This window comes from Falco punctatus (genome assembly GCF_963210335.1).
Source record: "Falco punctatus genome assembly, chromosome: 4".
Classification (NCBI taxonomy): Eukaryota; Metazoa; Chordata; class Aves; order Falconiformes; family Falconidae; genus Falco; species Falco punctatus.
This window is the reverse complement of record NC_137583.1, coordinates 80,222,198-80,246,781: the sequence shown is the minus strand read 5'-3', so window position 1 is coordinate 80,246,781 and position 24,584 is coordinate 80,222,198. Positions and strand designations below refer to the sequence as shown.

Sequence of the window (24,584 nt, the reverse complement as noted above, 5' to 3'; positions counted from 1 at the left end):
ACAGAAGGTGCCCCCAGCTCCCAGCCGCTGCCAGCCGTCCCCTCTCTCTCCCCAGGGGCAGATTTTGAAAGTGTTCACAACATCTTAGCTAGAATTTGGTAAAATCTAGTGAAGATGAGACATCTGTAGCTCTCCCACAGTTCACAGGCAGCCAAACTAAAACCACAGGAGAAATGTGGAGTTTATCTTAATCTACTTACCTGTGAGATCAATCACATTGCCATTCCAAGGATTTTACCCTGTGTTACTTAATGAGGTAAGAACATGGGCTTTCAACTTTTAACTCGCGCTCCACAGTCGTAAAATTTCCCTTCCTTTTTCTATTCTGCCTTTGTCACTCTCCTCACAACGATTTTATTTAACACCTGACAATCTCCTCTCTTCCTCTGCCCTCTCCAAAGATAGGAAATTACAAATGCAACCTTTACTGTACACGTGCTAACCTCCTACACTGCCAGTCGCAGAGGCAAGGCTGTTGTTATGTCCTTGGCTGTTTTTTCTCTCTCTTGAGAAGGGGACGACAACTTCTATGTTTATTCGTTGTTAACACAACACGGTCTCATTCTCAGCTGACTCTGAAACTACCTCGGTTCAGGTAATAAACCCTAACCTAGCTCTAAAAACTCTGCTCTCTTTTAAAGACAGAAACAAAGAAAAACCATTTATAATCCTCTGTTTTCCAAATATAGAAACTTAATTACTTAATTTGAATGTAATTAGAAAAAACAGAAACTTAATTTGTCTTTAGCCTCCAACTTTTTTCTTCAAACACACTGTGCAATATGAAGGAGCTAATAGTTACTAGAAGTTTCCAATAAATACCCATCTGTTTGTTTATTATCCCTCTATCTTTCAAGAAACTATGCTGTCAAAGCAAGCTTGCATCTTTGAAATTTACCTACATTTCCTGGTGTCAAAGGGTGAATTCCCACTCTTACAGTTGTTTTAAAACAAGTATGCTGCTATTGCTAATATTTTACTAGAAGTGTTTGAACAAAGTATGAAAAGAAACAGGGTCATGCATTCTCTCCAGATGCTTTCTTCAAATGGCAAAAAGAAAAAAAAATACACATATTTAAAGCTAGAAAGAGCACTCTCAAAATAATGTTTTTCGTATTTTTCTTCCACCTTTAGCACATGCAAATAGAAACAGCAAACAGGAGAACATTTTACCGCTTGAAGGTATTATCATTCACTGACCTCTGGAACCTGAATTAGTTTCCCCTTTCTAAGTCACATATTTTCTACATTTCCATTACTCGGTGTACTAATCCTATCTCTCTTTGGACTGAATTCACCACCTTTCAAATCAAACTCTCCCAGATTATCGTATTTCCCTTTTACTTTCTCATCATTCATTACTTGCCAACATTCAAAAACTGTTCTTTTAGCTACCCTTTCAATAGCTGCTTTTTCTGACCTCAGAACTCTCTGACCTGTATTCAAAATCCAGTCTTAAAACACTAATTAATAAAACCACATTAGAATACAAAAACTGGAATTACACTTCAGAATTCACCACACTAATCTCATCTCATATGCATAATGCAAAGGAATCCATCTTTCCTGTTACTGTCATGGGTTAATGCCATTGTCACAGCTACCGCATGGCTCAAACTGTTGGCAAAAATTTCTGTACAAACATGAGCATCATCACCAGGAGTTCTTAGAATTTCTTCAACAAAGGGAAAAAGCCACTATCTATCCTTTTTATTCTAAATCTCCTGTGTCTTGCATAATTTGGCAATTATCTGGTGCACCAGAGCAACAGATTTTATATGAATATCCTTTTGCAGGATATTAATATTCTGGCAAGTCTGCTGTACTATGCTACTATCATGGCATATAAGAGTAACTCAGTATTTTTTCTTTTTGTCCACACCACTTTCTTCCTATATATGGTTCTGCTATTTTTTCTTATCATTAGATCACAGGCATATACTACAGCCTATAAAGTTATTTTTGTGCTATTTTTATGTTTTAAGGAGTTTTATAAGTTATTTTACAGAGTTCTAAAATCTCTTTAAGACAATACACATAATTTACTACTGCTGGATCAGGATGCTTCATCTTCCCTGTACCCATTTTGTACAGCTCTGATCTCTCCAATTCTTTCCCCTCCCCCATGTAAAAAACCAAAAAAAACCCAATCAAAAGTTGCAAAATAAATTCTCAAACACATCACAAGCATCTACAGCCACAGTAAGCATATAACTGTAATTGTTGATTTCAAAATATTTATGGAATGATACAGGCACCTTACACCTAGTATTTAAAACAAGGTTTTCTAAACAACAAATGCACAAAGTCACCTGCTATTACTTGTGGAAGGCAGTGCCACAGGTACAAGTGCTCCATTAGTAAGGGTACATTTGGGTTTCTAGTTGTCTTTTTCCTTAAGCAATGTTATTTTCATTCAGAAATGATCAGGGCAGGCCACAGCAATCTGTCCATACTGTCTTTCTAAGAGACAGTTTTACTCCATGTGTATTTCTTTTCAAATCATACTTAAATTGCCCCAAACTTTCCGCGCTCTTGGATTGCAGAGGCAGCAACAACTTGGGAGTAAGGTACAGCAGCAAACTTACTTCCAGCTCTCAGGGTCAAGCTGCAGATTTGCACAATTTATGGTCAAAGTAGTTTGCTTTACTCCACTTCAGCAGCTTGGGAGAAAGCATACACAAAATTTGCTCACAATACTTGGCTAACACTTAACTTGAACTAGAAGATTGAGCACTTGAGATCTCTGCTCCAAAAAGCAGCTGCTTTATTCTAACAAAAATAGAACGTAGCTCAGAAAAGGCTTTCTTTCAAGTACACAATCTTCAGATATTATGCATCAGCATGCAGAGTGTGTCTGTCAGATGTTGGAACAAAGCTTTAAATTGTACCATCTAACTTAATTCTCAAGACAGGGTCAGCACATTCATAGGGTTGGTTTATTTTTCCCCTTTGAGAAGTCCTTTAAGTAGTATTTATTTAGCTCCTTACATCTTCATCAGCAGTGATTCTTGCTTTTCAACTCCTTGAAATTCACATTTTCCCAACATAATGCAAAACAGAGTAATATTAAAATATGTGATCACCAAAAGCATCACAGAATCTTCAAAGGCTACTTATTAAATCAAGACTGGTTTTCCTCTCTCCTCACTTCCAGATTTTTTTCCAGTAACAAGATGAAATAAAGAAAGGGATTGTACAGTACGTAATTTTTTGCAGTCCAAGTTTATTATGCAAGTTTTATAGCTCCTTAAACTTTCCTTGCATGGCACCCACTTATCTGCCTGTGCTTCAGAGGTTTTCTATAAACACTCTACCCTGCTCTGGGGGAAGGCTCTCTGTGTGCCCTCCACATCCTTCTTTCTACTTTGCCATGGCCTTATTTATTAATTCATCCTATTCTCCCCTATAAGGGTTTCTGTTTATTTCTCCAGGTCAGATTTTCTCATTCTTATGAATGCATGTGTGCTCACATTTCCCTTTCTATGCCAAGGGCATTTCTTGCAGTCCTGTTATTTTTCCCCATCTTGATTTTCTCTCTTTCCTTCTCTTCCTCTCCCTCTCTCTCTTCTTAAGAAGTACTATTTTCAACTGATAAAGCAGAAAAAGTAAAATGTTAATTCAAGAATATAGAAATATTTTTAAAGAATGAATCTATCTATAGAAAGGCTTTCTATAAAAATGTTTTTTATATCTTCCTTTTCAGATCGCTGTAACATCTGAATGTGCCAAATGAAAAAAAAATCTTGGACATCCTTTAAGAAGCCTCAAACAAATGTTAAGAACACTTATTTTGTGGGTGCCTTTGATTTATTCATTCATGCTAGTCACTAGAGTAATTAAATTCTCTTTAAGTAAAGAAATTTCCATATAACTTCATACTACTAAATAGAGATACATACTCATTAATGTAAAGTAGCTAGCTAAACCACAAGGATATTTTATTCTGTCAAACTGAGCTGCACTGACAATGGGCTGTTTACTAAAAAGGGAATGAAAAGCCCAGTTGACACAGTTTAAGATATGACATTAATCAGCCACTTTTGCTGAGCCCACAGGAACTGAAAGGTCACAACTACTGCGGCTGTTTTAAAGCATCCTCAGAAAGGCCTGGAAATTCCTCATTCTTCCCTAATTAAGAACACTGTAAATGATACATGGAATAATGAGGCTAAATGAACTTGAAATGTCAACTTTACTGCCTTGTTTCAGCAGGCATGAATATTTTCCCTGTACCTTTTTTGTGATTTTTTTTTAAAAGATTACATCTACCAGACAAAACTCCCTTTTATGTTTCTCATTTGTAGTAGGAAACGCACCCCGAGTCATTTACTCTTCAATATAGTTGCTTAATAACATTGTGGTCCGGATTTGTTCAGTTAAAAGTATATGCATACAGTACTTATGCAAACACATAAATGATATGATTTAATACCCTAGCAGTATATATCTGCGTATTAATTTTTAGGCTTTTGACCTTGAGACTACTGGCATTCTAAAAATTCTCTTACCAAACAGGAATGAAGTAACTTTTGTAGTCAATGAAACTAAAACACAAATATGCCTTTGATACAGCAAACATAAGAGGGGTTTTAATAGTCACTTCATGCCAGGAACTATTGTGGTGTGACAGGAAGAGCTCTGAAGAACAAGGCAGTTGGTATTGAGGATCAGCCAGATGTGCTATACATGTTTCAAAGCTATGACTAGTTCGGTCAGAGAGACAGCACACCCATTAGCAGAATACATCCTCAGCTTTAGCATCCCTTGACAGGAACCCCGTTTGAACACTCTTGAGACCACTCTATAATTTGAAACAAAGTATAGCGATGGGTGGCAGCCGGGTGATTCCTTTAAAAAATGCATTCCCAACCTTAACCAAAATGTTAAGATAAATACACACTAAGACACCTCACATTAAGAGCCAAGAAAATGAGTGTACCAGAATGTAGAACCATTTCACTAATCAATAGGAAATGTTCAAAATAACAGGGCATTTTAAATACCAGCTTTATTCAGAATTCAGTAGTGTTACCATGGATTATCAAAAGTTCCCTTTGTCCTCCTGAGATTCACTACAATGAAAGCTCTCTGGGGTCAAACAACTCCCCCTTCCTCCCGCCCAGTCCCCCCCCCCCAAAAAAAGAAATTAGAAAAAAAGAGAGACAGACACACTTAGTGCCTTACTTTCAGACGATATTTTGATTGCTGCCCTAAATTAATTGGTGATCACATTCAACCATTATAGGGAAGACCCTGGTTCACTTCTGTCTTCTTCTTCTTTAAGGGGGTTCAAAATTGCATTTCCCAAGGGACTGATCAAGCCATCTTACTATTCTTTAGCTGAAGCAGGTCACTTTGCAAGGAAGAATGAGTCAGTGGGTAAAAAGGTTCATTGTGTACTAACCAGGGTACCTGAGAAAGGGTACAAATTGTCTTCTGAATGTTTTACTATTTTGTATCAAGGATCTTTTCACTCTCTGTCTATGCTGTACCCAGAAAGCACATAAACAACAATAGGTCTACAGGTCATTCCAGTGAAAGAATTAATAACAGATTAATAAATCACAGCTCCCAAATGTCAAACTTTTTATACTTTCTCATAATTACCGTTTAAATGTAAGATACTTGAAGCTATCCTTACATGAATACAGACATCTTATAATAAACTTCAAAAAGTTCCTTACCACCAGCAATTAAAAATTTTTGTCTGAAATTTCTCTGCTTTATGCAACACTTTCAACCTAAACAAGCAGAGGAGACATCATGCACTAGATGAAAATGGTTGGACAAACTGCGTATTCATTTAATACACAATATTGTTGCAAATATTAATACCTGATATGTATCCTTATTTATTGTACAGGACTGGTTACACATTTAATATCCATTATGCGAATGACTGTATCAATCTGCTGATGCCCTTCTATTTCCAAAAATAAATATGTGATGTGATTAACCCACCCTAAGTACACTTGTGTGTACCTTCCATAAATACCAAGTTATCTTGCTACTTCCTTTCTGACACTTCTTTGGCTATTTATACCATATCTGAAGGATACCATCTGCCCTTCAGTCTTCATGAGATTAGTAGCTTGAAGAAATCTTGATATCTACAGATTCCAAGGTTTTCCACATATGAAATCTTTTGGTACTGTTTGATGCAGCTGAAATACACTTAAGACTTTCCAAACATGCCCAAACGTGTCTCAAGCCACTGAACCAGATAATAATTTTCAACTGTTACCCAAATACATTCACTGAAAAATCTAAGATTAATTTAATTGCTATCAGAATTTAACAATACACTATACATTTTAAAGGTTTTGTGAAAATCTTTTCAAAAGCCATCTTAAAATTCCACGTAATATTTGTGCTTTTTCTTGGTAGAACTGATTGTAATGCTCTTATAGTTATATTCCCACACAAGCTATTTGCTGAGCCAATTTTAAGAAGAGGGAACTTTTCTGCTACAGAATGCTGAAATCCAAGCGATGAGACACTCCTTTCACAGAAAGTGCCTGACACAGCACAAATCGGCAATGCCCAGCTGTCTTCTGCAAAATGTGATTAAATGTGGCTGGCACTAAGAGAATCTCTATTTGAGAATGGTGACAAAACCTCAGCACCCCTATCTAAGATGACAACGAAAAGCAAATCTTGACTCTGCTAAAATTCATTACTTGCTTAGCACATCACAAAGCGGCCCTTTCTTTGTTTCTTCCTCTGTCTCCTTTCTCTCTCCTGGTTCAATATGAATACATTTTGCTCAGGCAGCATTAGTAAATTTATACTGATGAGTGACACATTACTTAAAGTGACATATATGGTTGCATTTCTTTGGAAGACTATAATAAAACCAACCTTGAGAGCAAAACCAAGCAGGTAATTAGGCAACTATGATGTCTTTAGATCTCATTCAGAGACTAACAATTAAAGATCAAATTATTTTTCTGTCATACAGAATATGATTACAGGTGATGTGCTAAGATTATTTGCAGGGTAATAAAGTTGGACTAGTGAGGTATTAAGATATATAATTCTTTAATTACATACCTCCTAGTTCTATATAAAACATAAGGCTAGAAATACATTTCTGGGTTAAGAAGTTTATTTCAGGAATTTGGTAGCAATAGAACACTACTCTGCAAAATTAGAGTGAAACGGGATGCCACCAGACTCCAGATATACCTTTGCACCTCTCAGGATTCCCCGTAAAGCACATAGTTATTGCTGTTTTCAGTTGGCTCCTCAATTCTTCATGAATATTCAACTAGAAAAGGTTATGCACAATGGAAATGTTTTTTACTCCTGTCCTCCTGGCACCTTGTATCATCTAAACCAAGAATTTAATGAAGGCTCAGAAGCTTAAAAAATTCAAAAGTCAGTTACAAGCTTTTCATGCACACTTATTTTCAGATGCTTTCAAAATCAACATGTGTTCTACTAATTAGGTAAATAACAATCAAAATTTCCGGTAGGGCTGTTAACAGAAAGTAGTAATGGTCAATTAGAAGTTATCGGTAAATTTGTTTATGGCTCCACTGTCAGCATGAAGCCCCTAATTATCAATACTCAAAAGACTCATTATTTTAGGAACTCTAGAAGTAGGAAGACAACTGGATTGATGAAATAGATCTGAATGCGTACCACTGGTGTGAGCTATGATGCTTTTGCAGCTACAATTTGGTGACTTTCAGACACATATATCTTCCTTTGGGGACATCACTTAAAAAGCAACATAAAAAGGAGAAAACAGGTTAAAACTGCTATCTGCATGCCTTCTACAATTCTATACAGCATCTTCAATATGCAAAATTTGCTGTCACAACACTGCTCAATATTGTAAATATCTAGAAACTGATTTTCAAAAGGGAAAGCCTCCAGTTCTTTAAGGCGCAGGCACTCCCCCTGTCCTTCCTAGACTCTACTTCTCTTTCAGCCTTCTCACATTCTTTGAGAGTGGGCACAGCCGTACACCAAAGCAGAGGTATAAAATCTTCCTGTTGCAGGGTGCGGCTTAGGGCTGAAAAAGTGCTCTCGGTTTTTATTCCCTCACGCTGTGCTAGCATAAAACCACATTTGGTAGCTTTACTTCAAACACGATGCTAGCTGCTATTTGGAATTTTCCAATTGCAGATAGGTCCCAGACGAGATTCCTTGCCGCTTAGCACTACAGTAGCGGACAACGCAGGCTGTAAATTCATTTTGTCATGGTTTAGGAAGTGTAACTCACGATTCAGTAGAAGAGCTATTTCCCAGATAAACCGTAATTGTAAGCAGATTTTGTTAGAAGCATAACCTAAAGAAGGTACAGAGTAGCAGTGGCATTTCTAACAGCTGCCCATGAAGAGATTTTGCTCCCTTAACCACTGCCTTAGAGTAGGCAATAGTTACTCTACCTAAACTAAACCACACCTAAACTACAGGTTTAGTCATTTAAATATTAGATTGTGTATATTCAGATTAAATGCATTAAAAATGTATATTCACCACACTGTGTTCATGATTTAATTGTTTTTAAGTCTAGTACTTTAATAATGAGGTACCTCTTAAGTGTTTCACTGGAAATTAGACCTGGGTGTGTATTTTAACCAAAGTGATAATTAATGACAAGGCTTTTCCCTAATTTCAGCCATCCTTGTTTGTTTTTACTTCAGCAACACATTTTTAGTTACAAAAAAGCAAAACTGGTGAGACAACTTATTAAAAGCAGGAATATCTCAGTATTAATATGATTCACGAGACACAAAGCCTCTTGAAAAAATAATTTGCTTCATTTTTTTGTATGGGGTTTGCGTAGCAAGGTTTTGGCAGTGGTGGGCTGCTACAGAGGTGGCTTCTGTAAGATGATGCCAGAAACGTCCCCCATGCCCAACGGAGCCAATGCCAGCTGACTCCAAGATGGACCCACTTCTGGTCAAGGCCGAGCCCGTCAGCAGCGATGGTAGCGCCTCCGTGACAGTGTATTTAAGAAGGGGAAAGTTACTGTGCAAGAGCAATTGCAGCCCAAGGGAAAGTGAGAATACATGAGAGCAACAGCTCTGCAGACACCAAGGCCAGAGAAGGAGGGAGAGGAGGTGCTCCGGGCGCTGGGGCAGAGATTCCCCTGGTGAAACACCTGGAGAGGCAGGCTGTGGCCCTGCAGCCCATGGAGGTCCATGGTGCAGCCGGTGGGTGCCCAAAGGAGGTGGTGACCTCTGGGCAGCCCATGCTGGAGCAGCTCCTGGCAGGACCTGCGGCCCCGTGGGGAGAGGAGCCCACGCTGGAGCCGGTTTGCTGGCAGGATTTGTGAGCCTGTGGGGTACCCACGCTGGAGCAGTCTGTGCCTGAAGGACAGCACCCTGTGGGAGGGACCCCACGCTGGAGCAGAGGAAGAGTGTGAGGAGCCCCTCCTGTGAGGAGGAAGGAGCGGCAGAGACAGCGTGTGATGGACTGACTGCAACCCACGTTGCCCTGCTCCACCTGGGGGGAGGAGGCAGAGAAAATCAGGAGTGAAGCAAAACCTGGGAAGAAGGAAGGGGTGGGTGGGTCGGGGGAAAGGGGTTGTTTTAAAATTTGGTTTTACTTCTCATTATCCTACTCCAATCTGATTGGTAAAAAATTAAATTAATTTTTCCCTGAGTTAAGTCTCTTTTGCCCACAATGGTAATTGCTGAGTGCTCTCCCTGTCCTTACCCTGACCACAAGCCTTTCAATTATATTTTCTCTCCCCCATCCAGCTGAGAAGGGGAGTGCAGAGCAGCTTTGGTGGGCAACTGGTAGTATAAGGTGTGTCTGTCAAATGACATCAGAATGAAACACTCTTTTTGGCAGCATTCAGAACACTTTTTCCCTCCTGCTTTTGTCATAAAATATTCAGCATTACGGAAGGCATTAAATGATGCTACTGCTCTCCCATTAAGAAAAAGAATTTATAACAGTGCAAAATTTCAGCTTTGGAAAAAATTCTTCATTGCTGGGCTGCTTATGACAATGAGTGAATGAAGTTAAGAAGCAAGGGATTTCACCAGTATCCTGGATAAAAAAAATACAGGGAAGAAAACTGATCTTGCAAACCAGACAATTTTTGGACCAAGTACCATTAAAATGAGGCTTTTCTGACAAAAATACTCATTTAAAAATGCTGTGCATAGTTTAAATCTTGATTTTCTAAGAATATACCACTGGGAAAACAGACTCTTATCAGGTTTATTGTAACTGCTGGTTTTTGACAAAGTTTAACACAAGAAAGAAACTAATTGGTACTTTATTTGAATCCAGTTTTGCATTTGGAACAACAATACCTCATTTAGAAAAAGATCCCTGTGTTGCAATCTCTTTAAATTTCTGTCTGGCATTAGTTGTACTATCATCTGTTTAACCAGTCAAAAAGATTTGTTCAGATGATGTTACGTGAAAGACAATGCTGTACTGTGTTGTCCATTTTTTATTATACCTTTTTGATAGAGTTAAGCTGCACCTAAGAAGAAGTACGAGCACTAGAAGTCCATGAAGAGGATCTGGCAGTCAGTCAGTAGTACCATGGGGCATTGGAACTGGTAGAATTGATTTTGATATGAAGAAGAATTAAAATATTTTAAATAAGCATCCGTTACAGAAACATTTTACAGTGCTTAAACTTCCCCCCCCCCCCCCCCCCTTCATTAAAACCCAAGCTTCCCACCTACACTATGGGAATCTTCTTCTGCCAACTAAGTGTATCTGATTATTTGGATTAATTTGGGGATTTAATACCAACTAACTTTATGCTGAGCTTATCCAGTATTCATAAATCAAATCCCATCTTAAGTTAATTTCAAGGCTGATTATTTTTGGAACGTTTTATGGTATAAATTATTCATTACATAGATGTATTATACCTGTTTGCCAGAAAATAACAGAGGCTGTGCCAACTCATTTTTTTAAATAATATACCTGGGGAACAAATATTTAAACACAGCTGGCAATATTCCAACCAACTGATAAGAATTACTGTACACCGCAATTTCATGCCTTTTTTTTTTTTTTTTTTTTTTACCATCTCAACAGTTCAATTATTTTCTGGACCAAGGTTTGGCATTACTGAACTTTTTAAAACAGTGTAGAAGTGATGTAAAAACTTGTGTTAAATATTCACACAGATCTGGATAATTTTCTCTTGTTCAATTTTAAAGAAATCATTCTAGTGCCAATGTTTGACTGCTCCTCACAAACCTAGGAAGACAACAATGATTTCAAAATAAACACATATTTTCCAACTGCTATATAAAAAACATTTTTTGTAATGTCACGCAAGAAACAAAAGTCCTAATCTGATTTATGTAGCATAATTTAACTTTCAACCAACTTTAAAATATACAAATATACACAAAAATGTTTAATTCTATTGTTCTTGATGACTATATGACAAAATAGATCATAATATTCATACCTAGTAAAAGTGGAGATTCTACCTTTAGAAATGCATTCAGTCAATTACATTATATAGTTTGTTATTCTGTAAGTGACCTTGAAATACTCCTAAGCTCTGGCTGAAAAATGTTGCATAAAAATTGAACTAACTTTCTATTCTAGTACGTTCTGCTTGTATCGGCAAGCAGATTTGTTAGCAGTATTCTTTTCTAATTTTTCAGCTGCAATGCTGTTTGCCATGGTGGCAGTACCTTTGCTTGTATGTTGGGTCCTCCAAAGAAGGTGCTCTGATGCAACACTCTCTGATGGAAACTGACTAAATCAGGCTCACAGTTTCTTTGCAGTTGCAGTCACCCTTTGTCAGAATATGCAACTGGAAAAAGTCTAAATTAATACAAAATACCTTTAAGTATGTTTTGGTTTATTTTTTTGCAAGATGTATTTTAAATGTAACTACTTAAAATCACATTGTATTGAATAATAAAATGTATATAACACATATTCAAGACATAACTAAGCACGCAGATATACTACCACCTTGTGCCAACCTCATATTATATTTAAACAGTGTTTTCTTTTATATATATATATATATATATATATATATATATATATAATGTTAAAGATATTGGCTACTATTGAAAATGTTTTGTTCCAAATGTTGAGTAAATGCCCAGATAAAGCTTGTCCATGCAACGCTGATTCAATCATCTTCTGTGTGTACTCAGGCAAGGAGAATCCCACCCAAACTATAACCCTCACTAATCTAAACTAGCTGTCTCGGATCCCTCTTATAGTCAGTGGACAGGAAAAGGCAGCTGCTGAGCACAACCCATCCAAATCTACAGAAAATGTCTAAAATAAGGGAGCAGTATCAACATTTTGCAAAACGGAAGCCAAGACACAGGGAAAGTAAGAATTAAAGTTTCTGTGAAATTAGTTAGTTTGTGGTAGCCCAGACCACATCATTATGGAGACTTAGTACTTTCAAAACACAGCTTATGCTATAACCTGCTGCAGGTCAGAGAATTCGTTTTTGCATGTTGGGCAAAGGGATCCAGGCTGGGAAACAGTAAACAAGGAGGAAAGATTACTAAATATTTGAAAAATTTAATTTTTGTAGAACTCACAGGAGCTTTGGGGTGAGAAAAACGTAAAATTCAATTTTCTGGTCACAACTCAACTACTTCAAACGTAAGGTCAAGCTTCCCCTTTTTTTTTTCCTGTTCCTGAAATCACTGCTTCAGTTTTCATGCCTTGCAAAACCTAAAGACAGTACCTTCTTCTAATACTCAGCCCAAATTAATCCCTTTTAGCGACACCTGACAGCTAAATCACAGAAGACAGGGGTCTTAAAGAAAAAAAATACCGCACCATGAAGTGATTTAAAGGCTGCAAATTCATGCATAGCCACAAAAGGACTTAAAGCGCTGCATGCCACCTTAATTTTGGTATTTTCTGAATTGTGAGGGCTTGACAGCAGGATTTTTTGGTTTCACTGTTTATTCTTTAAAACACATGTGTGAAACTGCACATGTGAGGAAATGCTCCCCAAGTTTGAAAAAAAGTCATAATGAAAAAGATTAAATTCCATAAACCATGATGAGACTGTCACCCGCACAACTCATGAGCAGATCAGAAACTTCTGCACTCCTCATGGGTCTTCTTGCGCATCAACTTCTTTTTTTACAAGAATAAAATTCCATTGCCTACAGCAATTAAATTGAATTGCTTACATTTTTTTAATCTGACCAAATAAAAAGGTTTGAAACAAATAAAAAAAAATTATATAATTTAAAATATTTAAAACATTATATTTGATATTTTAATATTACAGTGTCCAATATTTGCTTATTCACTATGTAAACACGAGTTATATCCAAAATGCTTCTACTTGGATTACAAGCAAAGCTATCCATGATTGCTTTCCAGCACAAAAGGTGTACAAAATGTAATACTTGCCAGGGTTGGCGTGTCATATATTTGTAGTTCCATAAAATATTACCTGAGGGGTTTATATGAGAATTCTATGCATATATACCGACAATTTATTTCAACTCAAAAAATGCAATACAGTAAAAAGATGAAATAAAAGCAAACTAAACAGAAGTCTAGAGACAAGGCAGCTGATTTTGCAGCACTCAAATAATGACCTGACATGTAGACTCTGCAGCGTTTTGCAAAACAGATTGCACACAAAGATGAGCGGATAGAAACCTAAACTAGCACGGTCATTGTAACCACCATGATATATCTTTAAACTCTTTGCTGCCCTGGCCCTTTGCAAAATTTTAAAATTGCAGGAGATACTTTAAACAATACTTTTAAATGGAAGGCAACAGAAGGGAAGCCACATCTAATAATAATGAGACCTCATAATGAGACCCTTGTCACCCATAATGAACAAATGCCCAGGCCACATTTATTTCTACTGAATATTACCACATCATAATATTGAATAATTTTGTTTATTTTATTTTTATTAAATTCAGCTAAAACAAGCTTCCATATTCATTCTGAATATCACTATTTCAAACTATCAGGAAATTTATCTTGTAGAGTACTGTTTGGCAATCCTGAAAGCACACTGTAATCCTTTCGTAGGGTAGATGGATAATGTTACAGAAACGGAGAGCTTATAGGTTTACTTCAGCTTTCATGTGATGTAACAAAATCTACAATGTTTTTGAGATGAGAGAGCTTGTCAGACCTTAGTCGTGAGTGACAGCGAGTATTACCAGCAGAGAAGCTGTTGCCCTCATGCCCTACAGCAAAGTCACTGTCTGTCTATTATTTGACAGGCAGGGTAATATGGGAATATGTTACGCTGGTGGAAAAACTGACACAGTTGCTGGAGAGTCCTGTGACTAGTATGAGCAGAATGGAAGCAGCATGTCCAACATTTGTGATAGCTAACAATTTAAAGCATATGTTTATTACTGCTAAATTACATCCCTAGTACTGCTGACACCTGCAAATGCTTAGCAAAATCTGAAAATAAAATCACAATATTCCTTGTCAGCAGTATGCAACTTTTCCTGAACATCTAAAATTGAAATTCATAATTAGAAATAAAAACAGACTGAACCATTATATGCTATGCACTATAATCTCTCTTGTCACCAAAACAGTGTAATTTACCTACCACTTGTTCTCAAAGCCCAATACTGCTACAGAAGACATTGTTGGGGAATTTTAAAATGTGTACTGTAACAGTGATTTAAATTGGATCAAAACAGATGAACAAAGTTGAAGGAATGAAAACTAAACAATAGTCTCCTTGGCCAAAACTGGAAATTCAATCCCATTTTGCTGCTATAATCCGTACAAGAAACTTCACTGTGACACACCAAAAATTGGATTTAGTGAGTGACTGAGACTGAAATTGCTGGTAGCTCAGGCTTGCAATTCATCCACAGGTCACGCAGAGTGCAGCAAACAACGCTACTTTCTCTACAGTTTTCCTCTTCTGAGCTCTAAGTACACATTTGCGAGACTACCCCCTCTAGTGAGGGGTAGAAAAAGCCTTATCTGTTCCTCCTGGCTGTGAAAAGCTGTGCAAAATCACAGGCATATAATACACAATCCTAAAGCCATAAAGAATATTGACTCTGAAAACAATTAAGTACATAAACAGCCCTAATCCTTTTAAAACTACATTCACATTGAGGCTGCAAGGAGTTTAACTCAACACCGTATTGTTTCAATTTGTTACGCAGTACAGAATAAAACAACACACAAAAAGCTACAAAAAAAGACTTTTTAAAACAGAGAGCAATATAGCTTTTTCAGAGAAATTTCTCTGCACAGCTGTGGAAAAGCTGTGGAAAGTGACTAAACAAAACCACAAGGAGTCCCCATAAGACAATTTTTCAGTATCTTTCATATTCATCACATATTCAGGCAAATACAATTCAAACTGCCTGCGCTTGAAAGTGCAAAAAAACTTTATTTAAATTTAGTCATTCAAAATCTTTATGAACAAAATTAGACACAATAACAAGCTTTTTTTTTTTTTTTCATTTTTAATAATCACTAAGGTAACATAAAATATATAATCATTCTAATGATAAAATTTGCTTACTCTTCTGAACATGGTATTTTTCAACTCATACCTTAAAAATAATACACACCCTGCACTAAGTGAAGTCAGTCATACTTCATTATAGTATTTTTTAAAATTTTATCTGGTACACACTGTGCTAATCTCCTGGAAAACACATTCAGAAATTACAAACCCTGGATTTTTTGTTTACTCAGAAGAAGCCAAGAAAACAGGAGACGGAAGATTTTTACAAACGGTATCAAGAACCCCTTTTAGTTTAAGCAGGTGACAGAAATTCAATAACAATTTTAATTCACTCTTGGAACATCCGTTGCATGTAAGTGGTATTCAAGAAAGATTGCTTGATGCCCAAACTGTAGCAGACAGACAATTTCCAGTGTCTGTCTTCATATCTTCTTACAGAAGAACAATTTGATTAACCCCCCAGGGTGAAGCTGAATACCGTATTTTTCCAGTTGGATAGGGACACCAGCAAGGCAAAAAATTATACCTCTCTCTGAACATCTTCTATCTTCCATTCTTAGAAGTAACATAATGGAAGAGTTTAAGTATCCAAGTACGCTAATGGCTGATTTATGACAACATCTGCATAGCTGTGTCCCTGTGTATCCAAATACTAAAGCCACTTCTTTACTAGTTAAAACATTCGTGAAATACAAAGAAACTGGCAGAATAACCTGTAAAATTTTAAAAGACTTTAGAATGCTCTGTTATTTTAACCCTGAGGTATCCGATGCATTTATAAATCTGATTTTGAAGATCAACTGGAAAGTGTCTCTTCAGAGGTTATGGTGATGATAGAAAAGAATGCCAGTACTAAAGAAGCTTCTGTGTAGACAAAGAATCAAAATCTTTATTTTTTTTGAAAAGTCAGTACTACAGAAGCATACTATTACTGTCAGTATTATTAAAGAGAGTTTTAATCCATGTAAAAAATTTAGTCCTAGTTTTACAGTGTTATATTTGACCAAGGCATACCAATCAATATGAAGTATTAACAACCTTCACACAATTTTCCATTTAAAAAAACAGGGTTTGCAATTCAAATAATCTTCATTCATATAGAAAAAACATGCATTTTCTTCCTCTTGTCTTTAGAGGTTTGTATTTTGTACTACTCCTGAAATACTTTCACTTGTCAATAATGTCACCAATCCTGAATAGTATCCACAATGTGAAAAGAAAGCATTTAATTGGGATAATAACATTCTCTTTATTGATTGAGAGTATTTCCATTTTGTATACATTCTGTTTTTTACCTGTTTTACAGAGTAAAACTGAAATCATTATTTTATGACCTTCTACTGTTTTTCAGAGCAGTCCTATGCATAGCATTTCAACAAAAACTTCAGATGCTTAGTAAGACTGCTAAAACCAGAATACTTCAACTATTTCACAGGATGAATTAACTTACTTTGGAGGATGTAGAGTCACATTCCTGACAAATCCATCCATAGCCAGTCTGTTTAGGAGACTTTTTCAACGGAGGGTCTAGACAGCCAAAATGGTAGCAAAGCCTGCATTCATCACACCTGCAACAAGAAACCAAAATATGTTTACTTATATAAAAGGTACTTCTATATTATTTTAGAATGAGCTTCCCTGATCCATTATCATGATAGAGAAAATACATTTTCTGTTAAGGGGTATTTTCAAACACAATCACTTCACGTAGGTTCTGCCTAACTTGGAATATTCTGAGGCAGACACTCATCCATCACCTTTGTCATCATCTTATATACATGACATTATTTCAGAGGCTTACAAATTAAAGAAAAAACGTATAACCAGCTCAATTTTTTAGATACTTCAATGTCATTCGTTGCCATTTATTTTCAAAAATTTGTGATTTTTTTTAGACAACGACAATATCTATTTTTCATAGTTTTAGGACACCCCTTATGCATCTACTTTTTCAAGAAAAACTGTGAAATATTTGCTTATATTCAATAACTTAAGTATAATTTAAAGCTATGAAATATATTTTTTACACAAGGACTACGGAGTCAATAAAAAAATGCAAAAAATATTTTCTGATTCACTTTTAATTTTCTGGAAAGGGGCATTAACTTAAAAGGATTTCACTGTGATATTTAATTTACAAAACTGCCCTACATACACACAATTTTATGTTCTTTTTTAATAAACCCTTCATTAGTGTTTTCTACTATGTATGGTCCACATAAAGAGCTCAAAACATATAGCATAGATATTGTTCACCTATTCTTAATATACCATCATTGCGGCAATGCTAAATACAAGTGCTTCATGAAAGGATTTTTTAAATTAGTACAATAACATGCTTAAAATCGTAAAGAGATTTTTAGAAACAAATAAGAGATTTTCATATATCCTACTGAACTTCACTTTATTTGCACATCCCCTCCTATTCTTTTATATGAAAAACCAGAACTTTTTTCAAATTTACTTTGCAGTATTTTCTTCTTTAAATGCCCTTAAACTCTGAATGAAAGCCAATATAAATGATCCAAAAATAAGAAATAGAGTAGATGTTTAAAAATCAAAATTTCTAAGAAAACCTGTACACTTTCTTTCTCTGCTTCCCTGGCCATTTATTTTCACTTCCATAAAACATACAAACACAAATATGTCCAAAAATTGCAATAATAGCATGGCACAGACATCATCAGATCAAAGACAGAAGGATGTAACTTCTCAAGAGAACACACAGTGAATCACAGAAAGAGGGTTCAACTAACAGAACACCCTGCTGTATTAAAGAGAAGAAAACGTTCATGTGACTTTTCTTCAAGGATTAATCTCGAAATAAAAAGAAGCAACCATGTCCTGATTGTGATTGTTCAACCCAAGTAAATAGTTTTGTCCTTGCTGTCAAGGCTGTGCTTGCTAGGGAAGCCTTCTGGTTTTAGCAACTGTATGTAAGACATGAGCACTGGTAAGGGTATGGCGTGTACTGCCTTCTGCTAATTAGAAATTAAAAGCAATAATCTACCTGTCCACAGTACGCAACCCTGAACTGACATGGTTTTGGTATTTTTACAAAATGGGATATACCATCTTCCAATCTACATCCTTGGGCTTGTTTAGTAATAACTCAATCTAATTCCAGGACAAAGAAAATACTTTAAAAAAGGAAAACACTATCCCTTTTTAAAGGCAGACTAATTATAAAGTAGAAATATATTACTTACAATCAGGAATATATGCCATTTTATTTCTTGTGAAAGGCGTATTAAAATAATAAAAAGGTTGAGCGGGCAAGATGAAATAGTTTACCCTCCTACATCCCAACAGTGTATATGACCTTCAGCAAAAGATTAAGCCTCCTTTGAGCCTCAACGTTCTCATCTGTAAAGGAATGTATTTTTACTAACCTATTTCTGTATCTAGAATCTTATTCACATAAGTGCTTGCATTTGAGCAGTGCTATCAGAACTGCCTTCCTGTAAACTGTTTGGGATCCTCTAAGTAACACAAAATAAAACATCACGCTATTTCTGACTGTTTTAGTGTATTTTCAGAGCTTAATCCTAAGATCTACACCTGACTTTACACAGTATTTAGATTTTTTTCTGAAGTGATTATCTATAAACACAAGTGTTTACACGTTCAGAAGAAAATGTTTCTCCTTTTAATTTATGCTTTGCCATCTCTTCTTACATCTTGTCCATTTTGTATCCAGAATGCAGTATTTCCTGACTATACCTTCAGCCACGTTTCAGAAGTATGCTAAGGGATTTTGCAAGGCTGAGTTGAAATAACCAGAACATTATGAAATTAAATACAGATCTGGAGGCGCCGTTCTAAAGCTGCATGTTTTTAATATTTATTGTCATTAATTTTTATCACTTCAAAGCTGTTTAGTTTGGTGGACGAAAAATTGCATTTTCTTAGCATGAGTTAAAAATACCTACATGAAACCTTTCAGATACTAATAGCTTCTATCTGCATCTGCACAGCTGAAAAAATGAAAGTAACAAAAGTGTATTTTCATCTATCAAAACATAAAAAGCTGCATAGTGATAAAAATGAAACTATACTGAACACCTCCTTCATACTGCTTTTTACTGGAATACAAATTCTGTATTGTGGAACACAAATTCATTGATTCTGAAGTTCCCAGAGCATGATGCTGGGAAAACTGATAAATATACACTGTACCTTGGCTAAAGACGATGCCCTAGCTGTCTGGAAATTCTGTCTGCTGAGGGTGACTTGGGACAAAAAGTGAAGCTTACACACATCACAGTACAGAAACCAGAACTGGCATTCTTAATTCCTAATTCTGAAAGAAAAACCTTATACTTAGGTTAAAATGGGACTAGTAAAATGAGATTAAGCCCTCAAGTGTATGCTATTACTTGTGTTATTTTGTCTAGCAACATGATAGAAAAGCCACTGTCAGAAAATAAGCGAACCACACAAAATAAGGAGTACTTTCAACTTAATTAGAGAAAGAAATTGTTGGGTCACAAAAGGTGTCATGCTGACAGTCTCGCAGCCTTTCAGTAAATGCACTCACAGATCAATCACAATATGGACATTTGCAGAGCAAAGGAGTCACACAGCACTGTCATTTACAAATATCATCCACTTCCATCCCAAAGATGGCTTAATAGTACAAGTTAATCTATTGGGTTGGGGAGGGGGAAAGGGAAAGGAACTGCTTCCTCCCTTTTAAAGGTTCAGTTAAAATTTTTATGGTCATGGATTCAAGGTCACACGCTCAAACCAGTCCTTAAACTAACAAATATTTTATCTTGCTGTTATTTGTGGGTAACTTTTTCATGGTTAAGTACATGATTTACAAATGCAATTAAGCGCAGCACCGTCTTCAGTGGCCTGGCCAGCAGTTGTACCAAAAACTTTGTGAAAATAAAAACAGAGCTCCACAAAAAGACAAGTTAACCTAACCTCCTAAATTACCTCTGACAGTTAATTGCTTACTATCAAAGTTTTAACAAGCCTGAAATTACTTTATGCATCAAAATTAGAAATTACTGTGTTCCTCATTCCAGCAATTAATGAGGATAGATATATACCCACTATACACGGAGAAAATGGGGTGTGAAAAAGAAAGGTGAATTCTGAAGGGAGTTGGTTAATAAATTAAAAAACAGTAAACCAAAACATTTTTCACTTTAAAAAGTACAGAATGCAGGTCAGCTCATCTTCACAGCAAGAAAGCTTGATTAGGCATTTCCATACCTGAAATACGTCTGCTTTGTTCTTTAATAAAGTGATCTCCATCTGCTCATGCCCTTGGATTGTTTTTATTAGTTTTTTAGCAGTACAGCTGGCTGTGCTCAAGCCCTACATAACTCTGCATTTGCCTGTTCATAATTAACTAATTATGCTCTAATCAATAGTGTAGATACTGATTTTACAATGTAAATGAGATAAATGAGATAATGGCTGGGGTCAATCTCATTTTATTTACAAAGCCCAGCACACACATCCAATTTCATTACATTGCATCTACCTGCACAGGAGGGAGTCTTATCAGTTGGCCTGCAGAAGCCTTCCTGCAAGCACTGGGGAAAAGGACCTGTGCTTTTACAGAGGAACAGTGAATGCAAAGCCTGCTCGTCACTGGCATATTTGTAAGTCACTGGTTAATATCACTGAAAACCACAAAGAGCTGATTCAGCCAGAGCGAAGAAACCTATTTTGCATTCACAAGACGGCACCACCCATCTATAGCTGTAGAAGTAATTACCTACATGTCCCTGAAACACAACATTAATAAGCTAATCTTTAAATACAACTTTCCAAATATGCTTCAGAGACTACAGAAAATCTCTCACTTATGTACACATCATTGCACACTGTCTGCAGTGTCATGCCAAAAGGTACCATGTTGAGCAAAATTAAAAATTGCAATATATATATATATATATATACACACACACACTACTCCCTATTCACCACAACAGCTTAGAAAGATTTACTTTAATGGAAAAAAAGATAAGACTTTGATACATATTGCCAAATCATCTTCACCATTAAAATTAGGGAACTTGTAATATAAGCCTTACTCTGGCAAACTTTGAAATAATTAGAACAAAACCAGAAGTAATCTAATTCAGAACTTTTAAACTCTCAGAACTGCAGTGGGATGGGTGTGCATTCACTCACCCGTTAGCTGGGGGGATGCAACACGATGGCTATTCCAGCATCTGTGTGGATTTAATTCTCGATATGCATCTTTCCGTGTTGCCTTGTTTTAGACCCCATTTCTGACTAAAGGCTCTTAACACCTGAGGAACAGGTGTTTCTTCTCAGGCACTGATCCCTCTCCCCTTTAACCCCTCAGTGTCCAAGTGCTGGGCCACTCTGAAACTGCAAGCAGCTGGAGATATATGTGGGGATTCATTTGAAATTGCAGCACATTCTTGCATTCAGATGAACAACTTAACACCTAAGTCTAAGGCACTATCGTTATTTTGTTTCTTGTTAGTGGCTGCATGATAGATCCAATGGAAACGAGCATTTAAACATTCCCCCCAAAAAAAACACAGAGAAAGCTGATGTAGTTCAAATGAATTCAAACGGCAGAAGCAAACTCACTGACTTTGGACTGGAGAAGGTGAGGAGTGCTCCTGTGGTGCCTTAATTGCAACCAGACCACAGAAGTGATAAATTACTGGTGAAAGAAATGAATACTATGGGATGGGTTATATCAGCAACTCTTAATGTCAAAGAAGGCACTGTCCTGTGACCTTATTTAAAGAATAAAATTAATTAAAGATCTAATGGTGAAATAACTGCATAATCATATATTTAGTGCGCTGTTATTAATGATGTCCAAAAAGTACATTTATTCTACTTACTGAGGGAGGAGCCCAAAACTATAGTACTTTTTCATTATGGAATATGTGGAAGAAATATTTTTCTTTTTAGCTTTCTCTTCTGACATCTCTTGGAACAAAGTAAAGATAAGTGAAGATACATCTTTGTATCTTACCCTGCCATTCTACACCAGAACCCTCCAATTTAGCCCCACAGATTCCAACAGAAATTGCTTTCATTTTGCTGTGATAAATCACAGGCTCAGCACAAACCAGAAGCGATGCAGTACTGTATTTGGGCTCTAATTTAAAATATAAGGTCTAGCTCCTTAGTAACTCCTGTTTTTAGGCAGAATATTGTCAAAAGAGAAAAACATACTAAGAATAAAATGGAAAAAGCTCGTTTTTCGCTTCCCAATATCTACACTTTCCTGGAAGTGGCATAACAACTAAGAATGGATGGTAAAGTAATCTTGGGAGTTTCTGTTCTACAGAACAGTTTTAAGAAACACAGCACTAGGATAATAGTCTTTACACATAGGTTAGCTAAGTTTTAGGTGACTTCACCATCAGGACCGTGACAGATTCCAGTACTAAAATTCTTATGTGACTGCACATGCATATAATACTGAATATAAATCAGGATATAGCCCAATTATATAGCCTCTTCAAACGCAGGTACTGGATATCCTGAACGGCCCTCTATCTCCAAAGATGCTCAAAATTCAACTGCATGTAACTCTATGGAACTTGATCTAATTTCAAAGCTCAGTCTTACTTTGCAGTCAGTCCTGCTTTGAGTGGCTGGCTGGAACAGATGTCCTCCAGAGGTTCCTTCCAACCTCCATCTTTCTGGGTTCTGATATTTTCATTATTTTGATGTAAGTAAATGAAATACTCTTTCTGGGATGGATAAGATTACGGTATTACACAAGTAATTAAAAGCCACATTCAGATTTCTATTACGCCAGGTACAATGCAAGCATACAAAAGGAATTCCCTGACTTCCATAGTTTATAATGTTAGATGAGACAGTAGACTAGTACTCTCTTCTGTCATGCCTGGAAGAGAGGGGTGCATGGCTATTGCTGAAACGTGAGAGAATATACCAGACATAGGATGATTATTACATTCCATTTTTTACATCTACCTATTACTCATGATGACAGTGTATGGGCAAGATGGACATATGTCCTGACAGAGCAGGATAAGCTTAATGTTCTTTAGCTAACAGTAGTTTTATGATAAAGTACCTATACGGTTTTGGATGTGGGGAACTGTACAGCCTCTAACTTACTCAAATTTCTGTCTAAACTCAAGTGCATTATTAAAATTACTGTTTTTTTCTCTTTAGTGTACAATAATCCTGAGGAAAAGCCTTCATTCACTCAAGAGGATCTATGGTACACTTGCAGCATCTGCTACATGAAGTAAGTTTAAAAATCCTGTATGTAGCATGGATTTCTATTGCTTTGACCTCTAGGAAGTTCTACGTTAAAGCAAAAGGGTAAACAAAACATTTTACCTATAAATTCTAAAGCGAAAAAACAACTTTATGTAGCTTCTACTCCCCACCCCACCCAAGATGCTTATCATTGTGTAACCTAAATATTGAATACTTAATTTTAACAAAACTGACAAATAGTGTCAATCCACTATGCCACAAATGAGCAAAAGAAAATAAACAATAATCTGGCAGACATTTGTGTAACTAAATTTATTATTCTAAACCCAAAACTGTCACTTCTCCTCCTTAATTCATGTTTTTTAATACTAAAACAAACAAACAACCCCCCCGGATCCAAACACCTAACACTCATTATTTATGGATAAGGAAGAATCTGAACTGGCTATCATTATGTGACGTTCCTATGCAATCCAGATCTTTTCTGAATGGTCTGCTAGTCATCTGTTTCATGAAATTTAGTTTGCATGTACACAATAAGAACACTATAAAGAAACTTTATTTTCTATATATATATTGTATGTGAACAGCTTCCTTTCAGCAAGAAGTATTCACTTCTGTCTGTCTCTCTCATAGTACTTCAAAACTATAAAACACATGGCTTTGATAAATTATTTTGCAAAATCCATTAAGGGCCCACATATATAAGGGGAATACACTGATGTAAACGCTATGTCAAATGTGTTTGCTTTCATTAGTATTACACAGCTACTGTATAAAGCTTATATTTACAGTATTTTTAAGTTTAAATTAAGTATTTCTGTGAAGACAATGCCTCCAAGACATGTATTAAGATTATGCTACACAAATTACAGTCCCCCCAAAAGTCCAAAGTATTTTCTTTCTTGGGAAAACCAGGAAATTCTGAAAGAACCAGGATAACCCC

At 36.3% G+C, this 24,584-nt stretch overlaps 1 protein-coding gene across 1 annotated transcript in view; it reads right to left on the bottom strand.

The window, feature by feature from the left end:
* PHF14 (PHD finger protein 14) overlaps positions 1-24,584 on the bottom strand; it is a 166,887-nt gene that overhangs the window by 39,510 nt on the left and 102,793 nt on the right. Inside the window, exon 16 of the mRNA XM_080382684.1 lies at positions 16,875-16,992. Within this exon, the coding sequence (XP_080238810.1) occupies positions 16,875-16,992 (118 nt within the window). The remainder of the gene's footprint in view (positions 1-16,874; positions 16,993-24,584) is intronic.